We start from the raw sequence: 25,739 nt of genomic DNA on the forward strand, positions 1-25,739 counted from the left end.
AAGCTGTGTGCAGGGGGTAGGGAGTTGAGAAGGCAGGGAGGACAGATGCTCAAGGGTTTCGGAAAGACAGATACTGCACATACTGGGAGAGGGTTGGGAAGGACAAATGCACGGGCTGGGGGAGGGGTTAGGAAAGGAGAAAAGAGAAATGCTGCAAGGGTGGAATAGTGGGAAGGGAGAGAAAGAAATGCTGCCAGTGGGGGAGGGAAAAGGAACGGAGAATTGTTGGACATAGGTGCGTGGCATGAGAGAGAAAGAGAAATGATGTATTTGGGGAAAGGAAGAAAGGAGAATTGTTGGACATGATAGTCATGGAGAGGAGGGAGGAAGAAATGTTATAATGGGAGGGAGGCGAGATGACCCAAAAAAGGGAGAGATGTAAGACCACTGGAATGGGAAGGAGAGAGAGATGCCAGACCACAGAAAGAAAAAAACAATATAGATTGAAATATTGAAAAGCAGAGATTGATTGACATTTAGTACTAATTATGCAATGACTGGATGAGGGGGGGGAACACTCCCCATTAGAGCTTCACATCTCTGAGCATAAGGAAAACATATCAATTAATAGCTGGTTTTCAGTTTCTTCAAAACAAAAGAAGAGATAAGTTGTGAGGATTTGGTCTTAGAGGATGAGATGTATAGCGTCAGCATCTATGAGATGAACCTGTTTTTTTTTGTACACAGATCTTTTTGGACTTCAGTTTGTTTTCAGACATTAGATAGTTCTAAATCTAATAGATGATGGCACTGTCATCTTGAAATAGGGACACTGGATCATCTGTTGTTCTATTGTCTTTTGATACTCAATTTTTGGAAGTCGATATGGGGAAATATCAATAACATATTGGAATCATCGATTCCATTAACCTATGATGTAGAAACATATAGAAACATAGAAGATGACGGCAGAAAAGGGCTACAGCCCATCAAGTCTGCCTACTCTGCTTATCCACCCCCTGTCTATGCCCTAATGACCCAATTTCCTTATCTTGACCCTCGTAGGGATCCCACATGGGTATCCCATTTATTCTTAAAGTCTGGCACGCTGTCTGCCTCGATCACCTGCACTGGAAGCTTGTTCCAATGATCAACCACTCTCTCTGTGAAGAAATACTTTCTGGTGTCGCCATGGTTTCCGCCCCTGAGTTTGAGCGGGTGCCCTCTTGTGGCCGAGGGTCCCTTGAGAAAGAAAATATCATCTTCCACTTCGACACGTCCCGTGAGGTACTTAAATGTTTCGATCATGTCTCCCCTCTCCCTACGTTCCTCAAGAGTGTAGAGCTGCAATTTGTTCAGTCTCTCTTCGTACGAGAGACCCTTGAGCCCCGAGATCATCCTGGTGGCCGTCCGTTGAACCGATTCAATTCTGCGCACATCTTTACTGTAATGTGGCCTCCAGAATTGCACACAGTACTCCAGATGAGGTCTCACCATGGCCCTGTACAATGGCATTATGACTTCAGGCTTTCGGCTGACGAAACTTCTATTGATACAACCCAATATCTGCCTTGCCTTAGATGAAGCCTTCTCCACTTGATTGGCAGTTTTCATGTCTGCACTGATGATTACTCCTAAATCTCGTTCTGCTGAAGTCCTAGTTAAAGTTTCTCCATTCAAGAAGTACGTCCTGCATGGATTTCCGCTTCTGAGGTGCATGACCTTACATTTCTTAGCATTGAAGCCTAGCTGCCAGGTTGAGGACCAACTTTCCAATGTAAGCAGGTCCTGCGCCATATAATTCTGTAAACTGCATTCACTTACTATATTACATAGTTTGGCGTCATCGGCGAATAGTGTTATTTTACCTTGAAGCCCTTGAGTCAGATCCCCTATGAATATGTTGAAAAGGAGTGGACCCAGGACTGAGCCCTGCGGCACTCCACTGGTCACCTCCGATGTTTTAGAGAGGGTACCATTAACCACCACCCTCTGAAGTCTGCCACTCAGCCAATCATTGACCCATGCAGTTAGTGTCTCTCCTAACCCCATCGATTCCATCTTGCTTAGCAGCCTGCGGTGTGGGACACTGTCAAAAGCTTTACTGAAGTCCAGGTACACGACGTCCAAAGACTCTCCCAAGTCCAACTTTCTTGTTACCCAGTCAAAGAAGCTGATGAGATTGGATTGGCAGGACCTACCCTTGGTGAATCCATGCTGACTGGGATCCCGAAGATTCCCTTCATTCAAGATCGTGTCCAATTTGCTTTTAATTAGTGTTTCCATGAGTTTGCACACTATTGATGTGAGACTCACCGGTCTATAATTCGCAGCCTCTGCCCTGCAACCCTTTTTATGCAGAGGAACGACATTAGCTAATTTCCAGTCCAGGGGAACTTTCCCCTTACTTAGGGAGAGATTGAATAGCTCAGCCAACGGTTTCGCCAGGACATCGCTCAATTCTCTGAGCACTCTTGGGTGCAAATTGTCTGGTCCCATGGCTTTGTTCACCTTGAGTCTTGCCAGTTCACTGTAAACTTCACCTGGTGTGAACTCAAAATTCTGAAACGGGTCTTCTGTGCTTTGTGTTGCCTTCAACTGCGGACCGTGTCCCGGTGCCTCACAGGTGAAGACTGAGCAGAAGTATTCATTCAGTAGTTCGGCTTTATCGGAATCTGCTTCCACCTAACTTCCGTCCGGTCTTCTAAGGCGTACTATCCCGCCTGTGTTCCTTTTTCTGTCACTAATATACCTGAAGAAGGATTTGTCCCCCTTTTTAATGTTTTTTGCCAGAATTTAGTCATCTGTGGGACACTATTGCATATTAAACTCCAATTAGACCAGTATAAATGCCGTCTTTTCATTATCATGACCGGGATTGCCATGCAAATAGTTTGGCTTAGTTTTATCTTTTGGTGGGCGAATTGATGTTTCTGTATGAGAAAATGAACGCTGACATGTTAGTGCATAATAATTTATTCAGATTAGTTTGGGGTCCATTAACGACTTTTGTTACTTCGGTATAGTTGTCTTACCTTTAATTTCCTTTAGATTTATACACACATCAAGGGGAGGCTGAGAGGGGGGTATTTCCTTTGTTTAATTCCTTGATTGAATGTACTGGAAGGGAGGGGGGTAATTCATTTTGTATTGTTACTGATGGATTGTAAGTGCTGATTCTGATTATTAATGTATGTATAATTTTATGCACTTTGCATTAGCCTTGAAAATTTAATAAAGATTAAAAAAAAAAGTTGTGAGGAATTTAATTACAGTCAAACCTCGGTTTGCGAGTAACCCGGTTTGCGAGTGTTTTGCAAGACGAGCAAAACATTCTCGCAAAACATGTCTCGCAAACCGAGTGTTGACTCGATTTGCTAGCACCCCCCGATAACCGGCATTGCTCTCCCCCCGCTCGCAAAGGGCCCCCTCCCGCTCGAATCGGCACCTCCCCCCGCGAGAACAGGAACCCCCCGCCCGACCAACTTTAACTCACCCCCCTTTGGCACCGGCACGCAGCCCACAAGTGCCGGTGCCGCTTGAAGATCTTCTTCCCAGTCTCTGCCGGCTTTGAGCATGCATCTGCGCCGAGAATCTCGGCAAGAGGGAGAATTAGAAGGGCTTGAGCATTGTAGCGTGGCCGGCCCTCAAGGCTCGCAGTAACCGGCCCACGCTTCCAATATTCTCCCCAGCGTGCTTCCTCAAGATGGAGGAAGTCCCTGTTGTGCATAAACTTAACCTATGTGTATAAACAGGATGGCCTCACACAGGTAAGTAATGAAACAAAAATCAAATTTATTGTTCAACTGGCAAATCCAAAAAAATGCATCAAAAGAAAATGTATTCCAAAGGTCTTTGGCAAAATTATGAAGAACAACATAATATGCTAGTAACCAGCCTGGTCTGGATATCTGTCTCAAAATTCTTTATCAATGTCCCAGGTGTAACAGAGTTTCTTGATAGTCCTTGACTCTACCAGAGTCTTATTGGTCAATAGGCCAACTATGCATGGTGTACTGCACTGTGCAGCGCTGCCTCATTAAATGCAGTAACAAAGATTGGCAGATTTGTTAAAGGGTTCCTTGGTATCAATAGAAAAGAAACCTGCAAATTATTCACCATGTTACTGTGTAAATCCTGTCTCAAACTTCCAGGATATTCACACTTTCTGAAAAAGAACTTGCTGCAGTTCCTTCCACAGCAGCCTTCTTGGTAAGCAAGAAAAAAACTTCTCATACAAGCACACCTTGGGTTAGCATACATTCTACTAATTAGCAGACTTTAAGAAAATCCCTATGCTCAATAGAAATGGAAACATTCAACAAAACTTTAGAGAAAAAAAAAACAATTCCAACTTAATTAATTTCCATTTCTTCAAATAGTCCCACCTCTGGTAAAGGGCTGCACTCCATAGCTTCACCTTCAGGATTTACCAGGGTTGTATCATCTGGTTCTGTGTCCAGCATTTCAATGTCCCTTGTCTCAGGGGGATCTGGAGGTAGAGGTCTGCACGGGAACGGGGATCGCAGGGATCCCGCAGGTTCCCCCCCTGGCTCACGGGACTCCCATGGGGACGCCCCCTGGCCCACGGGACTCCCACGGGGATGCCCCCCTGACCCACGAGCTCCCACGGGGACGCCCCCTGGCCCACGGGACTCCCACGGGGATGAAAACAGCCTACCTAAATTCTGGCGATGCAGGCATGCAGCTTACAAGTCCGGCGTCGCAGCGGGAAATAGCCATGCTGAGCAGTGAGCTCAGCACGTACACAGATGAAAGCCTTGCTTGCTGATTGGTCCGGCGGCCCCGCCCCGCCGTGCCGCCAGACCAATCAGCAAGCAAGGCTTTCATCTGTGTACGTGCTGAGCTCACTGCTCAGCATGGCTATTTCCCGACGCGGGCATTAGGCTATTTTTGTCATTTCGGGTGGGGGGTGGCAGCGGCAGCAGCAGCAGCCTGAAAAAGAAATCATCCTGGCCCGGGTCATACTCCGGAACTTCTACCTCTTCCAGCAGCCCTCTCCCTTCTACCTGCTTCCGGCCACACCCCCTGCTCCGCGGCTCTCTTCGGCAACTCAGCAGCAGCGATCGACACAAGCTTCTGACGTCGAGGCCTACCCTCTGCGAGTCCCGCTTATTTCAACTTCCTTTTTCCACAAAGGCGGGACTCGTAGAGGGAAGGCCTCGATGTCGGCAGCTTGTCTTGATCACCGCTGCTGACGAGTTGCTGAAGAGAGCCGCGGAGCAGGGGGTAGTTGCCAGGTGCAGGTAGAAGGGAGAGGGCCAGATGCAGGACTCGTGGGTGAGGGAGGAGAAGAGAGAGGGGAGGGAAACAAAAGGAAATATTTCATACTGGGCTGGGCCGGAGTGGAGGGAGGGTGGAAAGATTCTGGCTACCGGGTGCAGTAACAAAGGAAAAGGGGGGAAAGCTGAAAATGGATATAGTGACACAAAGAAGAGAAAGGGTAAGCAGGACCTACTGAATAAGGATAGAGATACAGAGGGGACATGAAGAGGAGGTGAAATAGAGACATAGAAGTAATGCTGAAAAAGTGTGTGGGGGGAAGATAAAGACATTGAAAGGGCAAATGGTGAACATGGGGTAAAGACAAGGACAGAGACAAATGAAGATTCTGAAAAAGTGGTGAGATAGGGATATAGGTGAGATGGACACAAAGAAGGGTGATGCTGGAAAATAGGTGGAATGGTAATTCTGACAGACACAGAAGGGAAATGCTGGATCAAGGAGAGATGGGGCTCAGGCTGGATGAAATGAGGAGAAATGCCTTGTTGGCCTGGAACTTCCTCTCCTACGTCAGAATTGACGTCAGGGAGCGGAATGCTGGTCTGCGCGACGCTTCTGCAGGGAAAGCTTGGGACAGCGGTGGCTTGGGGGCTATTCCCCGATGGTGGTGGCAGCAAACCGAGTGGCTTTGGGGAGGGCACGGAGAAAGAAAGAAAGGGGGCAGACAGGGAGACAGAAAGAAGGGGGAACAGGGAGACAGAAAGAAAAAGTTGGGGGAGAGAATGAGGTCTGGAGGAGAGGAAACATACAGGAGGCTGAAAGAAAGGAAGAAAGATTGGATGCACAGTCAGAAGAAGAAAGTGCAACCAGAGACTCATGAAATCACCAAACAGCAAAGGTAGGAAAAATGATTTTATTTTCAATTTAGTGATCAAAATGTGTCTGTTTTGAGAATTTATATCTGCTGTCTATATTTTGCACTATGGCTCCCTTTTACTAAACTGCAATATCGTTTTTTAGCGCAGGGAGCCTATGAGCATTGAGAGCAGCACGAGGCATTCAGCGTAACTCCCTGTGCTAAAACCTACTATTGTGGTTTAGTAAAAAGGGAGGGGGTGTATTTGTCTATTTTTGTATTTTGTTACCGAAGTGACATTGCATAGAGTCATTTGCCGTGACCTCTTTGGAAAAAACCCAGAATATGAATAATTAACATTTTCTCTGCCTTTCATTGTGCTTTGTGTTTTTTTTAAATTTTATTGTTGGTAGATCATTTTGACTTAGTCATTATAAAAGTAGCTCGCAAGCCCATAAAGTGTGGGCACCCCTGCTCTAAGTCTTCTTACTCTGGGGCACCAGACCTCCCTCATACAAAGGCCGGGAATGCAGAGTTGGTTCCATTCTCGGTAGAGGATGCCTTGGTAGGCTCACTGCTCAGCCACTGGGAACCCAGATTCGGTCCTGTTCTGGGTGGAGGACACTTGTGGGGTGGGGAGGGGGGCTAGTTTGCGCCATTGTGCAGGCTCACCACTCTGCCTCTGCTGGCAAAAGCACAGTCTGTCCCAATCTAGGGGGAGAAAACCTAGCAGGGACCAGGCTGCACCACAATACTGGCTTCTAGAAAGCACAATGGACTGGGGGGAGGGGTCTAGCAGTGTGTGGCACCATTTGGACCCATGTAGACTTGCACGGCCATTCAGATGCTGATCTGAGGTCCCTTTCCATCCAGCATCTGCCCCTCCTCCTCATTCCATCCAGCATCTGCCCCTCTGTCTGCTGCTTCCACCCAGCATCTGATCTGTCTCCTCTCTTCCTCCTTTCTGCCCCCTCTGTCATCCCATCCATCATCCTTCTTTCTCCCCCTTCCATCCAGCATCTGCCCATCTTTCCCCCCCTTTCAGCCCAGCATCTGCTTCATTTCTCTTTCTCCCCCTTCTATTCAGTGTCTGCTCCATCTTTCTCTTTCCTCCCTTCCATCCGTATCCTCCCCTTCTCCTCCTTTCCATTCAATGTCTTCCTCCCCTCTCCTTTTCTTTACATCCATCATCTGTCTTTTTCTCTCTCCCCAGGCATTCCAGCTTGTCTTATCTTTCCCCTTTCATATAGTGTGTCTGATCCCTCCCCATTTCTATCTACAGTCTGTCTCCTCTCACCTCCTACATCCAGTATCTACCCCCTCCCACCTGACACCTCAGCCACTGCCAGACTGATGCAAAGCCTTCCCTCCGATGTCAGCTCTGACTTCGGGGGAAGACTTCTGGGTCGGCTACATATGGCTTGCTGCAGGCTGCCTCCAACCCCTGCTGTTATCTGGACTCAAATGAAGTGGTGGAAGGGAGTGCATTTTTGGACACAGAAGTCATGAACTGGGGAGAGAGGAAGGGAGGGAAAGAGATGCTGAGGTGGGGGAGGGAATAGAAAGAGAGACTTGGGTGTGGGTGTGTCAATGAGCGGGAAAGAGAGATGGTTGTGTACACACGGCAAAAGGAAGAAAGAGGAGAATTTTTGGTCGTAGGGAGGAAGGTACAGAATGTGATAGGGAAGAAAAAGATGAGAGTGAGAAATGTGGCAAGGGAATAATGGGACAGATTGAAAGGGATGCAAGAGGGAGGAATATTGGACAGTGGTGAAGGGAATGGAGGGAGAGATGTGGCATAGTGTTGGAGAGGGGTGATAGAAGGAGAAATGTTGGGTATGGGGCTGGTGGGCAGGCACGAAAGATGAGAAAGAGATAAATGCTGGACCATGGTAGGGGGAACCAATGGACAGCAACAGAAGAATTTACAGAAGATGGGAAAGCGGAAAAAAGAAACTGGGACCAACTTTATGGAAAAATAAGTCTCCAGACAACAAAGGTAAAAAACGGAATTTATTGACTAAAATATGTTAGCTTTGGGAAATGTATATGGCAGATGTCTTTGTTTTGTGTTCAAAAGAAAAGGAAATGCATTTCTGGTTTTATTTCTACAGTGTTGAAGTACTTGTTGACCCTTGCTGTGACTGGTGGGGATCCCCAAGCACCGCCAGCAGAGGACCTCCTCTAGAGATGGCCAGAACTCCCCTCCACCAAGCGCAGCAGTCGCTGGCAGCATCCATGAGCCACTGAGGTGCCAGCATCTGTGACTCAGGGACGCTATTGCTGCCTGCCAAGCTTGGCAAAAGGGACCCCCGGCCAACTGCAAAGGAAGTCCTCAGCTGACAGTTTGTGGGTTCTCATCAGCTGAGTATTTATATTTTATATTTACATTAGAGGTTCTGGTAGAAACCCATTTACAAAGTATGTATTCTTCCCAATTAATATTTCCAAATTAATAAAGTCTCTTTGCTTATTTGTAAATGGGTCTCTACCAGAGCCTTTAATTCAGTAGCATAATTAAATAAAATAACTATTTCTGAAGTTTATAGGGAAGGATGGTGACGGAGGGGATTCCTCGTGGGGACGGGTGGGGACGGAGGGGATTCCTCGCGGGGACGGGTGGGGACGGAGGGATTCCTCACGGGGACGGGTGGGGACGGAAGCATTCCTCACGGGGACGGGTGGGATTTTGGCGGGGACGGGTGGGATTTCTGTCCCCGCGCAACTCTCTACCTGGAGGCTCTTTCCACATGAGAGCTTCTCCCCTCTCTCCTTTCCTCTTGGTCAGCCAGCTCTCTAAATGCTGCCAAGCTGCTGTACCACGCCCAGCCCTACTCCGGGGCTGAACTTCTTTCAGCTGTGGTTGCCTTCTCCCCTGTTTAGCCAGCTTTCCACAAAATGGAGGATTTAAAGGGGCCCTACCAGATTTCACCAGGCTGTGTTCTGCATTAGGACTGAACACAGCCTGTGCTTCCTGTTTTTGCCTAACAGGGACAACATGGTTAGCCCTGATTATTTTCAAGGGAGGTTTTTTATCATTCTTCCCGGGCACAAGGCCGTCCTTGGGCTCAGGCTTGTGACAGCATGCGCAGAGACTGGGAAGAAGAAGATCTTCAAGCGGCACCGGCTCTTGTGGGCTGCGTGCCGGTGCCAAAGGGGGGGGAGTTAAAGTTGGTCGGGCGGGGGGTTCCTGTTCTCGCGGGGGGTGCCGATTTGAGCGGGGATGGGGGGCTTTTGCGAACGGGGGGGGGAGCGGTTCTCATGCCGGTGCCAGACCTGGGGGGTGAGTTAAAGTTGGTTGGGCAGGGAGTGCCTGTTCTCACAGGGGGTGCCGGGACTTTGCGAGCGGGGGGGGGGGGGGGAGCAGCGCCCTGGCCTCGGGGGGGGGGGAACGTATCAAAGCGAGTTTCCATTATTTCCTATGGGGAAACTCGCTTTGATAAATGAGCATTTTGGATTACGAGCATGCTCCTGGAACGGATTATGCTCGTAATCCAAGGTACCACTGTATTTGGCACACACAACTGTATGCTGTTTCATATCTCCCATACTTCAAATTTATTAATACCCTGTTCCAAGATTTTTTGGTGACTAAAGATAGATGTATGGCAAAAAGTGAAAGAGATAAAAAAACAGCAAATGGATAAGGTGGCCCTAGATACACAGTTAAGAGCACAGATAGAAGGAAGTGCAGCCAGAGACTGCAAAAGATGGTTTGAAAATCAAAATCACCAGACAATAAAGGTAGGGGAAATGATTTTATTTTCAATTTAGTGATTGAATTGTGTCAGTTTTGAGAATTTACATGTGCTGTCTATATTTTGCACTGTTCAGTTAGAAATGCATTTGTTTCTATTTCTCTGGGGGTTGTACTGTATGCAGAGTCTTGCATCTTAGGGTTTTGTTTGTATATATTAGTACTGGTCTTGTATTTGCATAGGGGTTAACTGTGTTCTGCATGTGTGACCAAGGCCAGGTGTTCTGGTACTAATGAATATTGAGAAATATACAGTGTGCTTTGCGTAGTTTAATTTTGTGGTTAACCATTATGTATTGTTAATAAGATTATATTGTGTGTATATATGAAAAATGAATGGAAAAAAATGGTATTACAATTTAGTATTATTATGGGGGCGGAGTCTGGGGCAGAGCTTGGGTGGGGTTAGGGTGGAGCTTGCAGCACCCCCCAAACAAAAAAACGTTCCGCTGCCTATGCTTCTAGACAAGAACCAGTGCTGGGTGGAGACGGGGAGGGTAAAAAAAGGGAATGGAAAGATGGGAAGTGAAGTTTGGATTATAAATTCTGGGAAAGTACTACTGATTTAGGCATCCCAAAGATGCTACAGAAAATCCTAGATTTTATTGATTGACCATTGCACAAAATCTGCAGTTTAATTGCAGCACGTTTAAATATTCAGTGATTAATATTAAATAATGAATTTCTATCTCACTGATGATACTTTTGGGTGTCCTCGACAAAAATCCCTTAATAAATACAATTAGATAGTCCTAATTAATTAATTAGCAGAGAAGAATAGTCTGCAGTCCCAGACCTGCAAAAATTCCCCAGGCCTTGGGCAAGAGCCGGTTCTGGAACCAACAGAAAATAAAGGGAGGATTCAAGGTCGCATAGCAGAGGAAGTGAACAGACCAGGAAAAGAGTCGTTTGATTTACTTCCTTCTTCTTCCAAGAAGATAATATGAAGTAGATAAGACTAGTGTTAATGGCTGTACTGTTCTGAAGTAGCAGAAAAAGAATCGGATGTGCATTGGACTTTGGGAGATCTGATTAGATGCTTCAATGCAGACGGTAGAGTTTGGGTGACTTTATTCCCTCCCCCCCTTTCTTTTATGAAATAAAACAGTCTTTTATTAACTACGAGGAATAGAAATACAAAGTGGAGTAAGAGCCAACTATATGAGTACAACAAGACAGAATATTACAAAAAATGTCATCAAATGAACTCAAGTAATCCTCACAAAACCCAAGAATTACACCCCTTCCTCCTCTCCCAGCAAGCTCAAAGAAAAAGTAGAAAATCATAACGAGGCAAAGAAAAACCAGCTTGCAGGAGAGAATTCAGTGTATCTTTTCTTTTCTGCCTGTTAAAGAATTTCTGCATTGTATTACTTTCATTAGACTTCAAGAACAAAAAAAAAATCACATCGCTTTGAACCGCCTTCTCGAAATTGTTAATTTCATCTAAATGTTGGAGACGAATAGCTGACTGTGACTTTGGTCCTAACATAAAAGATATTCCACTGCGCTGATGAATATTAGTTTTTCAATGGAATTAATTTCACATGAAAGAAAGTAAATTGTATAGTGCATCTCAAAATAAAACATATATATATATTACATTATATTTGGGAAATAATATATATGTTCTTGTGTAGTGTGTGTATACATATATAACAGTGGTCTCAAACTCATGGCCCGGGGGCCACATGCGGCCTGCCAGGTACTATTTTGAGGCCCTCGGTATGTTTATCATAATCACAAAAGTAAAATAAATGTTTCTTGATCATATGTCTCTTTAGCTATAAATTACAATATTATTATTAAGACTTAGTCAAAAGGAAAGATTTATAAGCTATAAAGAGTTTTATCTCATGCAAAATTGTCATTTCTTTAATAAGACATTAACTATTTTTTCTGAGACCCTCCAAGTACCGACAAATCCAAAATGTGGCCCTGCAAAGGGCTTGAGTTTGAGACCACTGACATATCACATATAAATATATTAATATTCTTTTTGGAGACTGTGTTAATTAGAGGATCAATCTCTGTAAATGCGCATATCCCTAGTTTTATTTAAGTGACCCATTGCCCTGTAATTTGGAGATTTTACTGGGGCACAGAGAACCGAGTTTGGACAATCACCCATATTAAGGAAAACAATAAAACAATAAATGTTGAGAAATAAATTCTTCAGAGGATACTTGATAGGGCAGCCACATTGCAAAAGCACAGACCAAGGAACATCGATTGACAACGAGAGTGTATCGTTTATTACCATAATGGTAAGTGCGGAAGTGAGAGGAAAGAGCGCTTTTACAGGGCCAAAATGAAAACCAATTCCGTGGTCAAGTTTTCATATTTTAGAGTCAAACACATATAGCACTTAAAGAGTGGGAGAAAAAAAATCCTGAACTTGTGATGGGTAGATATCGATACAAAAACTCATAAGGCCAAAAAAAATGGTACAAAAAAATCTTCGATTGTGAGCCCACTAGAGACAAAGGGCTCCTTTTACTAAGGTGCGTTAGCGTTTTTAGCGCACGCACAAAATTACTGTGCGCTATATCGTGTGGTACGCTTCTAGAATAACGCCAGCTCAATGCTGGCGTTAAGGTCTAGCGCGCGTGGCAATTTAGCACGCGCTATTCCGTGCATTAAGGCCCCAATGCACCTTAGTAAAAGGAGCCCCAAGTATCTGTATAAAATATGTAAACCACCATACCACAGAAAGGCGGTAACATCAACCCCCCCTTTAAGGATCGATGAGGTAGAAACCAGAAAGTCAGGTAAAGAAATTGAAAGAACAAGATTCTCCCCCTCCCTCTCTCTTTTTTTCCAGCAAAATTCTGAAAAAAATGTATTTTATTAACATTTATATACCACTTATAGCCTAAGTAGTTACGCAAGCATTTTTCCCTTTCTGTCCTGATGGGCTCACACTCTATCTAATGTACCTGGGGCATTGGGGGGGGGGGAAATTAAAGGTTCACAAGGAGCAGAGTGGGATTTGAACCCACAACTTCAGCCAGCTTTAGAAAGACTCTTGGATCCTGTATGCATTCACATACAACTACATTCAAATATAACATACACATATAGGCTCCAACATTTCAAAATAATTGGGGATGTCAAAATATAATACAAAAGTACTCAGGGCGCTGAGGTTGTAGCTCCGACCACTGCGCCACACACGCCTTGTACCCTATATTGAAAACATTTGTGCAGAATACAACAAGAGCAGTTCGGACAGGCATCAAGCATACCACACTTCCCCTCTCGTGTCCAGATCGTGCAGAAGTTGCACTTGGGCCCAAAGATCTGAAAGCCAGCGGGGCTGAGGAAAAAGCATCCGTCTATGGGAGATGTCCTTTACACTCATCTGAGTAAATAGTAGCTTTCTCATTTATCTATACAAGCATATGAATTTCCATATACTGTGTGTTTAGTCATTGTAGTTTAACATATATATTAACATTATCTGGTAAAGGCATTGGAAATATTTCTCAAGTTACAATATTTTGTGGCTGTAAAATAAACCGTTTGCCCGTAAAGAGGGGGAACCGGAAAGGCTAGCCAACACAAACGAACAATAATTTGGAAAAAAACAACAACCCAAAAACCCCAAAACAGGTGAGTTCTTCAAATAGTTTTTTATCTACCTACACCTGCGAAAAGATTTGTGCAAAAAAAAAGGATTCGTGTGCAAAAAAAAAGAGCTCGGAACATCTCTCACTCGTATTATGTTAATTTTGAAATTTAAGTAAATGCATAATATCCTTACTATTTACTGGCTTATTGATCAATTCAGAATCTTGGTAAAGGGCAGATAAGAGAAACGTTGGGTAATAAATATTGAATTTTGTCTGCGATGTTTAACATGGCTTTCAGAAATCTGTAGCAAGTACAGTATGTCAGACTGTTTTACCCCAGCTATAAATTAACCATTTCTATCTATCTATTTATCTATCTATCCACTTCTACAATTATAAAAGAAAACCCCACCAAACTCTTCCTATTATCAGTGAAACTTCTCTTGCCCTTCCTCTACGGATAATTCCCATTTCACAGTTATTCTTCTCATCAGTTCACTTCCCTGTTCTACTTTTAAAAATATGCCTCATATATCAGGGAGGGGGGGATTATTTCTGTCTTAATTTTGTTATTTGTGTATTTACACTTGGGGTGGGTGGGAGGATGGGAGGATATTATAAGGGTAAGGTTTTTGTGATAATTTATGTTTTTGTGTTTTATTGAATAATCATTGGGTGGGTGGTAGAAAATGGTTGGTTATGAATACTTGTAAGTTGAATGTGCTTTTATTGTATTATTATATGTTACATTTTTATATGTATATTATATATTATGTATTATGTTATATTGAAGTTTGGAAAATCAATAAAGAATTAAAAAAAAATATGCCTCACATAAAATCAGTAAAAAGGCCAGAGCGGGAGAAAATCTGGGGACCCTTCCATATCTAAAGTCTCCACCTGCATCTCGGCACCCTCTGGGGCTAGGTTTTAGAGAGAAGGGCTGCCCTGACACCAGGGTTTGACTTCCACTGATGTTGGAAGGGAATTCTTCCGATTAAACCGCAGCTTAATGTTGGAAACAAGGGTGTGTGTGTGTGTGCTGTTTAGCCAGATTTAGAGAAACAAATACCTCATGCAGTCACACACACAACTACACTCAAATATACACATATGGGCTCCAACATTTCAAAATAATTGGAGAGGCCGGACATAATACTGTAATTCAACAACAAAGGTGACCAATTGGTGTTCATTCGCTTTTATTGTAATGGACTCGACACATAATACAGTACCACAATGAAAGACCTTTTGGTGGGAATCTTTATGCCATATTTTTAAAATGGAACGCATGTTGGCTATACAGCAGGGACATTATAGGAAATTTTTGGATGTTTGGGAGCCATTGATAAAATTCTGTAAGGAATGATCTTATTTTTGGCCCTTTCATCATACACATCGGGGGGGGGGAGGGAGGAGGGGATTTGCATTATTATATTAAATTGGGTAAAATTATTAAAAGGTTCTATGTATTTATTTTTCTTGATTATTAATTAGGTGGGTGGGAGGGTTAAAATGATTGTTTATGTATATTTGTAAGATCAATGTGCTTTTCTTGTACTATTATATGTGTGTATATATATATATGTTTTGCATGATGGCTGTTTGAAAATTAATAAATAATTTTTTTTTAAAAAGGTGGCCAATTGGTGTTCAATCTCTTTTATTGTAATGGACTCGACACATAATACTGGACCACAATGAAAGAGCTTGCTCTAAATTGTAAGCGCCGGTGGCTGCGAGCAACCCCCGAGTCGGCCGCTATGTACTTTTGGTAGGAAGAGGACAGGGAGACTCCTTCTTCTTTGTCCCCGAGTTAAGAATACCATCCAAAACTAACTTGTAATATCAATACCACTCTGAACACCCGAGAGATTAGGGGGAGTCGGAAGCGCTAGCCAACAAGCGAGTTCTTCAAATAGTTTGGTGTTTTGTTCTGGGAGGTTTGGGTGAGGTTTTTTAAAAAAAAAATATATACTACTTACATGTGAGAGATTTGTGCAAAAAAAAGTGTGGAAAAAAAAAGGCCGGGAACATCTCTCATGTTGTTTTTCACCCACACATCCAGGGGGTGGGAGCGGGAGGGGGTTATATCTTTTGTTTTGGTATTATTCCTGATGGTAATGATGGATGGGGGAGGGAATTTTTATCTTTTGTATAGATACTGATTGATTATAAGTGCTGGGTTGATTATCATTATTTGTATATAAATTGTATTGCACTTTTTGTTGGCATTAAAAACTAAAGTTAAAAAAAAATAATAATTTGTGCAGAATACTGCAGGTGCGGTCTTCCCGGGTCTCTGTGCGCGCTATAGACGGAGAGGGGAGCTATGGCCTGCATAAAAGAATCTCCGGGAAGTGAGAGAGAGAGGATTGTGCTGCAATGCCACTGGATCAGGGGCGGTTGACTCTGCCACTTCAGATCAGAAGCTGGAGCGTCGGCCTGAGTCCGAGCAACAACTTGGAGAGGAAGGGGCAAGACGAGGACCCTGCAGCACCGAGTCTCTCGCCTCCTTTGGCCACCGATTTTTGTGTGCAATATAGCCGGTTATTATTAGCCCCCTAAAATAGCCGGATATCCCAACAGGCGTGTAACATAACCGGCTATTATTAGCCGCACAAACTACGCCTTATTTTAGGCGGCTAATATCGTTCTGAGCTCCCTTGGGAGAACGGGATAGATTTAATAAATAAATCAATAATAGCCCGCAGGCGGAGACCTATCTCGTCCGAGACTTTTAAATCCATTTGGCCCCAGAACGAAGAGTAAAGGTCTATTAACAGGAGTCGCAGTAGGCCTGGTTTTATTAACATCAAGGTGGACCCAGCAGGCAGGCTTTATTTAGAATCCCATGCAAAAGTTTGCTCCTCTGGGCATTTCGTACTTTTGCAGAGGCAGTTTTGACGCCGGATGTTCCACGTCTTCTGCTTTGCAAGCTAATCTTTGAGGTTTGTACGGATCGCCCATCAAGCTTATCTAAGCAGTTTACAATTAGGCGCTCAAGCATTTTCCCGGTGCACTCACAATCTGTTGAATCCAGCTTTGTTCACATTCATTTTTGACCAGCTCTGCTACGGTAAGGGCTAAATCAAGCACTAGGAGCACAAGAGCTCTCTACAAAATCCCCGAGTTTTCATCTGGTAACCACCAGAGTAGGACTGAGGAATCAGGAACAGCTGATTCGGGAAGAGGGGGGGGGGTGAGAAGGTCAGTTGTAAACTCTGCTGCAAAAAGCTAAGGACCCGGACAGTACAAGTGGCTGGAATGAAATACTTTTGTAAAGCAAACGTCTGGCTCTGAACAAAATTCCCAAAGTGGAAGAAATCCGACGACATTTTAGCGCCGACGGATTCCTACTGCTTTTCCCTCCCTATGCTGAGACTAAAAGTGGTACAGACCTCAGGGCGAAAGTTTTGCCGCTAGTCTCAACTTAGGAAGGGAAAACCCAGAAACTACGGGTGGCGCCGACCTCAGATTTTTAAGGACGTGCGGCTTTAGATCCGCGTTTTACCCCTTGGTGTACATTTTTACACCTAAAATTTGCTCCTTCGGCGGTAGAAACTTTGGGATGCAAAAAATACTAGCTCGCCAGACGCCCGGTTAGTGCTCTTCCCCTCCCCCCCCCCCAGCCATTTTAATATTAATCAAGCTACACCAGTAAGACGTGCTATTGGTCACAAATTGCGACCCCTTTTAAATATACATTTACTCCCAGCACTAACAGCCTCGGTGTTAAGGGCCGACTATAAATCGAATCCTTTATTTAGTGCCGACCCCGCGTAGGACCTTTGTGGGCGTTAGTTCAGCTACTCGGCCACTGTTCTGTGTGACAGCTGTACGCGCCCTGAAAAGTGACCACGACATTCGTACCAGGAAAGCTGGATGAAAGAAGCTAGCTAAGTGAAAGGTGCTATCGTCATAATTACAATTATTTGATTTGGTCAAATGGAAGAACAATGGAATAGTAAATACAAAATCATCCCACAAATACACACTCCAGACGAGTCTAGACTACAGCAACCATCCTTGACCCCACAAGGATTTGTCCTAACTAAGAACTGGATTTTATACTTTGGGGTGTGGTGCCCATTGACTGCATTTATTGAATTGCACTAACCGTCTTGTATCTCTCCTTGTATTAGATTTACTTGCACATCCAGGGTGGGGGGAGGGAAAGGTATTCTGATTACTAAAATTACTTAATTATAATATTTTAATTCCATAACATGTCTTCTTCTATTAGTTTGGGGAGGGGGGAAAATGATTGTTTTATGTATTAATTGTGTATTTAAAGTGCCTTCTTGGTAGTGTCTATGTCTAAATTAATTGTTTTTTTTTTTTTTTTTTAATTTTTGGACTATACTTCCCTCCATTCCTCCCTGTTTTTTGTGGTAAATTAATTGCATGGCACTGACAAAGTTTGAAAATTAATAAAGATTAAAAAAAAACACAAAACTGGATTTTAGGCCATGTAGTAGTCCAATAAGGACACCTTATTTATTGCTTAGATTTATTAACTTATATTTTTTTGTTTATGAAACAAAGAAGAACCCCACCACCACCACCACCAATTTTCAGACAGTAAAAAAAAATTGGATCTGACCATGCACTTTAAGAATCCTGTCTTTCAAATGTATTTTTCCATCCAATATCTAAATTTTAGGAAAACAAAGTCCAAATTCAAAATAGTATGCATTATTATTGCTGCTTTATTCATGGTTACGCGTTCTTCAGAATTCACGTACCGATTCCGAGCCGTAGAATGAGATGCAGCCCAGACTTTTAAAGCAGGTTCTGGCCTAGCCGATACCATCAAGAGTCTGTTGTCCAATTCCCTGGACATATCAGGATATATGATTTTAAAGTTTCTTTTTGAGGACCAAGGGTTCTAGCAGGATTGGGCCGTTTGCATCTTGCCATCTTTGTAGAATAACTATTTTTGGCATGAAATCATTTCATGTCTTGTAATTTGAAATGATGGGGTTTTGTTTTGTTTTTTTTACCTTTTCCCAAGATCAACTTTTATTAGCTGGTATTATATACAGTCGATAGTTTCAGGTCCCCAATTCCTACAATTAGACTCTAGTCTGGAAATTGGTATAACTGGACCACTGACGATCACTTATTTTCCTATTCTTGACATGTTGTGAGAATAGTGAATATATAAGTCACCAATAAACGAATCCGCTCCGAAGAGTACACAAAAAGTAAGATCAGATTGCAGGTATACCATACAACTCCACTGTTTTGCAAGCCACTAGAGACACCTACAAAGCTGCCGATTTTCAGGTACCATTTAAAAATTTTTTCCCCAAGTTTATAGATCACAAATCCCAACCACAAGCTACCCATATCCAAGCGTATTATTCTTTATAGCAATTTAATGTTTAATAATTTTTATTGAGTTTTAAAAATAAAATATACATAACAAAAATCTTACAAAGAATATCATCTCAACTCAGTTAATACATTGTAGATATATAAATTCAAAGAAATCAACAATCAATTTATAGCAATTTAAACGTTAAAACAAGTTCAAGGTTAAAATTAGTTGAAACCTGTGACTGGCCTGTAAAAGTTGTGTCACAGGACAAGTAAGGAGGAAAGTGAGCCTTATGTTTAAACGTTTTGATGAGTAAGTACAAATGCAAACAAACAATGGATGAAAAAAAGTAAGCAAATTCAGCTAGACAAAGGAAATAACCATCATCAGCCATTAACCCTAAGCTCCCCTTTCCCGAAAACAACCCCCTTCAGAGAGCCATGCCAATTGTACCAGGGTCCCGGACTCTTATGGGCCCTGGACATCAGTAGCTAACATCCCTCCCCATATCAGTTATCCCCCTTTTCTCCCAATGCTAGCTAGAAAATACCCAAAATATAAAAATAAAAAAAAAAGCCCAACAACAGTGGACAGAGTTCAATATCAAAGCAGACTACTACGGAGCTGAGGAAAGTACCTACCCAACCACCCTTCCCACCGCTCCCACCCAACTATCAACAACTCTCCAATAAACTAATATGCTAGAACAGTGGTAGGCAATTCCGGTCCTTGAGAGCCGGAGCCAGGTCAGGTTTTCAGGATATCCACAATAAATATGCATGAGATAGATTTGCATCTGAAGGAGGCAGTGCATGCAAATCCATTTCATACATATTCATTGTGGATATCCTGAAAACCTAACCTGGCTCCGGCTCTTGAGGACCGGAATTGCTTACCCCTGTGCTAGAAGAAAAAAGAAGAAGAAAGAAAGAAAAAGGCAAGAGAGGAGGGAGAGAAAGAAAGACAGCCGGGGGGGGGGGGGGGGGGGGGCAACCAGGCAACCTATTATGCTGTCTTTTCATTCCAGGGAACAGCAACCTACCTACTCAGGGTGGTCTTAAAGATTTAAAGTATTAAGAATAAGCCCTGTGAGGTAGAGAATTGATATAGGGGCCCCAAGTTTGAAGGAAAAACTTGGATTGTCTAAAGAAACCAAGGAAAGTGCGCGTTAATTTGTGGAACTTAACCACAGACCTATCCCTTTAACCGCAAGGCGTGGACAAGTAATTTATCGTGCTCTGCCTCGGCTAGCACGCATGCAATTGGGTATTAATGGTGGTTCTCACCTTTGAAATCTGTTAAAAAGCCACCTGTGAGGCACTGCAATTATAAAATCCCAGAGGTATTCTTACACAGGAGGAAATTTACTGTGTTACTATTTCAGTTCAATGAACCGATTAAAATTGCAATTTGCAGTCTGTGCGCAGAAAAATAAACAAACCAACCAACCGGACAATTACGTTTCAGATGTTTTCTTTGCTCCTCACTCATGTAGCCAGTTCGAGAAAGCAAACATTTTTGAGATTCACAGAATGGGATTCTATTTTCAAGGAAACCTTATGAATTTAGGATCCTTGGCTGGAATGGTCTTACAAGAAATGATCCCCTTCGGGATGTAAAGCTTAACAGTGATCAAGCTGAAATTGGGTTAACCACCGTAGTGCCTGAAACCGATTCTATTACAGGAAATTTTATGTTTAACCGTTCCTTTGATTGAAAATTTTGCAAATTCAAACAATTTTCCTATTTAGGTATCCCAGTCAAGAAGCTTCCCTATTTCAGGAAACCCCCCACCCTGGGACGATACCAACTATTAAGATACATTATTTGCAACAGCTTGCAGAAACATCTACCATCTGTAGCCCCAGATCTCTTCTGTGATTAGAGACGGGGACCTAAAGCCCTCTGATTTAGCACGCAAAAGGCTGAGCTGAGGTTTCCCAGGTGAGATATATAGTTGTACTGGGATGAAACCCCATGATGGCTTGTGCGTGCTAGACTTGGGAGAGGCCTACTTAGATTAGGCAGAGAGAGATAAATTTTATGCCGCTTAAATTATTAATATATTAATACTAATGATTATGTTGATAAAAGGGGTCGGGGGCCATAACTTTGTTTAAGGTAGCTCGGAAATTTTGTGTTATCATGTTAATATGCTGTTTATATATTTATTGTGTAATTTCCAATAAACAGGGCTGCGACTAATTTTCACCATAAGTAGAGTTTGTGTGTTTTTGTTAGAAGAAAACGGGTGGTGGGGTGCAGGTTAAAGGGTTTATTTGGGGAGCGGGCCTATCCAGGTTCCGCCGTTAAAAAACTACTCTACAAACCGACTTTCTGCCGCATTTGTTGCTAACAAGAGATGAAACCTAATTACTGAAAAGAGCATAGACACAATTTTCACTAAACAGAACTGCCCCAATAAAGGTGGTGGTTATTCATATAAATAGCGAAAACAAAACTATTTAGTGTACATAGAAATGAGATAGAGATCAGACAAAGTTACTCCGCCTCATTAAGAATGATTTATAAGTTGCACAGGGCTGGTGAGGAAGAGAACTCTTGTATTTTAAAGGAAACACATTTAGGATCCAAATTCAAACAAATTATGCAAAAAGTCACGCAAAATTCAGTAAATAATGTAGGAAAAAAGGATAACTGATTCTGGAAAACAGAAAATGTAATTAAATATAATCAAATTTCTGGAACGGATGATTTTATGACATGTTTTCTTAAAATAGAAACTTTCTTTTCTGGATTTTTTTTTTCTTTTTAACATAAAACATTATTGTGAGCTACCTGTTTTCTTTTGTGAGGGTACAATCAGTCCTATGATTTAAAAAGTGCAACATAATCAAAAACCTTGAAGAATTTTAAAAAAACACTGTTAAAATATAATTTTTGCTATCGTATTTTGCAGAATAAATGAAGAATAACATTTTCAATTGGGATTCCAAATTCTAAAAAATGAATCTGCTACAGGCTAAAATTCAGGAATCAATTTCCAAAAGCTAAAATTGGCCCAGTCACAAAATCAGAAAGTAGCTTTAGGGCGAGAAAGTGATGTTTTATTGTTTCAGGGAAACCAACAGGAACACTATTTTAGAAACAGTGGCCAGCAATTATTGACACACTTCACAATGAATAGAAAAGACTTTCCCCCACTTTAAGTTAAGCTACAGCCGCTTCCTATAATATATGTTTAGTCTAAAAATCTGTGCAGCCTTGCAAGACTCGCTGGGTCTTCCTCTTCTATTTTATGCCACAATAGATTCAGATCTTTAAATACTAAAGCATTCTAACAACCGGCTGTATCATAAGACATTTATGTAACACTAGCACTCAATCACCGCTTACATTATTTCTACAGCTTGGTTTTCCCATGTCTACATTACTAATTCATTATTGTGTATTTTGGTTTTGTTTGCTATAAAACTCAATAAAATATTTGAACTAAAAAAAAAAAAAGCATTCTAACAGAAACATGAAAGAAGAAAAGCAATACAAAAAAATACACATTTGCAGCGTGCCGCCGAAAGTTTTTACTGTACATCTGCAGCATACCGGATTTGGAAAGTTAAAACCAAAGGAAATAGTGTTCAAGATTTTGTCAATTAGGGGATAACAACGAATGCTCCTGTTGACGTTTCAAGTGTTCCTACAGCTTTGCTTTGGCCACTAAACTTCACCGGCCACAGAGAAGACACCAAGGGCTCCTTTTGCTAAGGTGCGCTAGCGGTTTTAGCGCTACAATATTGCACGCGCTAAACGTGCATGAGCTTGCGTTAGCATTTTTAATTTAGTGCGTGGTTAGCACGCGCTAATCTTTAGCGCACCCTAAAAACGCTAGCGGACCTTAATAAAAGGAACCCCCAAGGTGATGTGAAGACAACAATCAAGAGTGAATCAGTTGTTTTCTCAAGGTTCATAAAATGTCATGATGCTGCTGTCATCATCCCTGAAGAAGATCCAAGATGTATTAAGGCGTTTCTCCCATTTATGTACCTAATTTAGACCTTCTATTTTTTTCCCTTAATCCACTAGTCACAAGATACATTTTTAAAGTAATTCCTGCGCACACATTAACCATCCCACCTAGAAACTTGTAAAGATTCTTTCCCTTTGCGTATCGTACGAAAGATAACTCTTCAAGGCAAGGGAAGGGGCAGGTTTAACACTTGTCATAACATAGAAGTCCTATATATCTACAAAAGAATTACAGCATAATAAAGGTATTTATCATTTCTGAAAAAAAAGTCATTTCTCCACTATTCATCACACATTAAAATATTAAAACACCCTTTATTCTGATAGCCAGTATCTCTTGCTTTCTCAACAGCAATACTGTACCTGATTATTAATAAGAATCTATTGGTTTTAGAACTAATATGCCAAGTTTTATTTAAAATTAAACATTCTCTCTGTACTTGAAAAAAAAAAAAAATCTTCCACGCCAAGAGTGGATGGAAAGCATTCGGCATCCATAGAATGCCCTCCAAAGTGCAATAACAAATTATGACTATGATCAATCACCTTCCCTGAAGCCCCCTTCTCCCATAAAAAAAAAAATCAGTAACAAAAATTCATCGGATGCATAGTCCGACTCTCTTCTAGAAACAATAACAAACACAGGTACCCCCCCAAAAGAAAGCTACTGAACATAATCATAATATCCCACAACAAATAAAACCCAAATTATAAGTGCAAAACATCCAGTGCGGGAAAGAAAAACCCCACGACCCATCACCCCCCCCCCATGAAAATATTGATGAAATTCCTATCTCAGAGAATCATCGGTTTCCAAAGTGAACCCCAAGTGGCAGACATCTCCAAGACTGAAAGCTAAGTATCTCCCTACATAAATATACTTCCCACAGGGGAATTATTTCCCAAATCTGCCCAGGATTAACAGGCTATAACATCTAAAATCAAATAGGCCACATCATCTAGGGATCAGTCCACAATCGGAGAGCCAATAGGTATTCTTTTAATCTAGTATCTTTAATTTAGTTCTAAAACAGTTTTTATTTCTCAATTCCACATGATGCAAATGAATAGAAGACAAGTGAAAATGGGCGGTTTTCCCTGGCCGTGCATGCATGTCAATATTGCAGAGCCGTTAAAAAGAAATATTTCCAAACCATTAAGGGAAGAATCTCCCACTGAAATGATTACAGTAAAGATACTTTTAGCAGGGTCACAGTATAAAATGGCATCAACTCTATGCCCATTCTCCCGAGCTCTAAAAATCGCTGTAATCAATAGAGGTAGGCAGCTTTGAACTCTCATTGCTCTGGAAGTGGAAATCCGGCTTTTATAGAGAGGAATGCTTAGCCCAACTTCTTATGGGACCGATTAAAAGTTAGTCCTGACACCAGACTCGGATTTAGAGGCTCCCAGCTCAGGGAGACGTCCTGGCTGCAAACCCAAACGAATACGGGCATCCTTTTTTCCTGCTTCCACAGGCTGTTGGTTGAGGTCGAAAACTATTTCTTCCCCCTAGTCATTCCTTTTCTATCGACCTCGGATCCAACATCCATGTCCTCTCTGCAGTGAACTGCTGAGATAAGACATTCTGCTTCCAGTTTTGGAAGAATGCAGTTACACGTTCTCACCCTTTAAGCTCCCCCTCCCCAGGCCTCCACGTTTTTCTGTGCAGGGAAACCATTCCTGCGCCACTAAATCACCTACTAATCCCAGCATTTAGTTAGTAAATCAAGAAGAAAAATGCCTTACGTTGCATTGGCAGGCCAAGAATCTCTGGGAGCCCCTTGAGAGAACCTTCTTTAGTCAGCGCTGAGCTTTGCATCATTTCATTAAAACTGATGGGGAAAAAAAATAAACAAATATATATATATATATATATATATATATAAAAATCTAAAGTCTAGTCAGGAGTGTTCAGAAGCTTGAAGTTCTTCTGCTCTTAGGCCAGCTTTTGATTGAAATTCTCTGGCCTGCCTCTTTGATGGTACTATCCCGGGTTACGGTATCCTGGGTTAAGTGACGCTGCAGCAGCTCCTTCGCCCGGTGGGTTTGCAGACTGTTGAAGCAGTTTGATTCATTCACACTGCAGGAGCGACCGTGACGTCACATACCGCAGGGAGGCCCCGCCCGTCAGCCAATCCTGTCGAGCTGCTCCGGATAGAGTGGGAGGGGGCGTCAGCGTGCGTCAGAAATCGAAGCAAGGCAGGTAGAGGGGGGGCGTGGCGGCGCCACGCTCAGCTCCTCCCCTGCTCCGACCGGCGGCATAAATGCAGCCGCAGCGGGTGACTCTGGGATACTCTAGGTCCGCTGGCACGTGTCAGATCCTGCACAGACTGAAAATAGCCTTTCTTGCTACTTAGTCGTTTATCTTTTCAGAAATTCTTCTTCTTTTCTTTGACTATAATCCATTGGGCTTTACAGTTTTCACCTTCTCTGCATGAGTCCCCCGTCATTCACGCGCACAGTTCCTTTTCTGGCTCTCAGCTATCCCTAGCACTAAAAAGACAAGAAATCGGAACTTCCCTTTGCCAAAGGATAACGGTATTGAGCTGTTTAACAGAGTTTGTTATTTGTGGTGGTGTTGATATTGTTTCAGTGTTTATCGTGTCCTTAGTTTAAGACAGTTGTTTTCTTGGGCTTTCAAAAAATAGATGTATTTTTAAATTTGGGATCTGAAAAGTCAGGACAATTTAAACTCATGTCCTTTCTTCCTACTCTATGTGGATTGTAATATTTTAGTCCAGCCTTTAGTAAGACTTAATACAATGCAAAAGAAATCAAAGGATGTAAACATACAGCTGGATTTGACAATAAATGTTAAACAACTTTCAGCAATCCTAAAATTGCTGACGCCGCCTCCTCCTTTCTGGTAAACGGCTCTGTGTTTACACGTTTATTTACAAACAGAAAAATCGAGCCACTTTTCGGGAGTTTATTCTACAATTACAATACAGTATAGGCGTATTTCTAAGCGTGCAAGGACACAATGATCAAAGTGTCCAGGAATCAAGTTCGTCTAGTATTTCCAGAAATCTGAGATCGCCTCTATTCCGT

At 42.4% G+C, this 25,739-nt stretch overlaps 1 protein-coding gene across 1 annotated transcript in view; it reads right to left on the minus strand.

Annotated features, from left to right (window-relative positions):
- Nucleotides 1–24,510, minus strand: part of LHX4 (LIM homeobox 4) — a 193,912-nt gene extending 169,402 nt beyond the window's left edge. The window contains exon 1 of the mRNA XM_033916583.1: nt 24,435–24,510. Within this exon, the coding sequence (XP_033772474.1) occupies nt 24,435–24,510 (76 nt within the window). The remainder of the gene's footprint in view (nt 1–24,434) is intronic.
- Between the last annotated feature and the right edge of the window lie 1,229 nt (nt 24,511–25,739).

This window comes from Geotrypetes seraphini, chromosome 12 (genome assembly GCF_902459505.1).
Source record: "Geotrypetes seraphini chromosome 12, aGeoSer1.1, whole genome shotgun sequence".
NCBI classification, from domain to species: domain Eukaryota; kingdom Metazoa; phylum Chordata; class Amphibia; order Gymnophiona; family Dermophiidae; genus Geotrypetes; species Geotrypetes seraphini.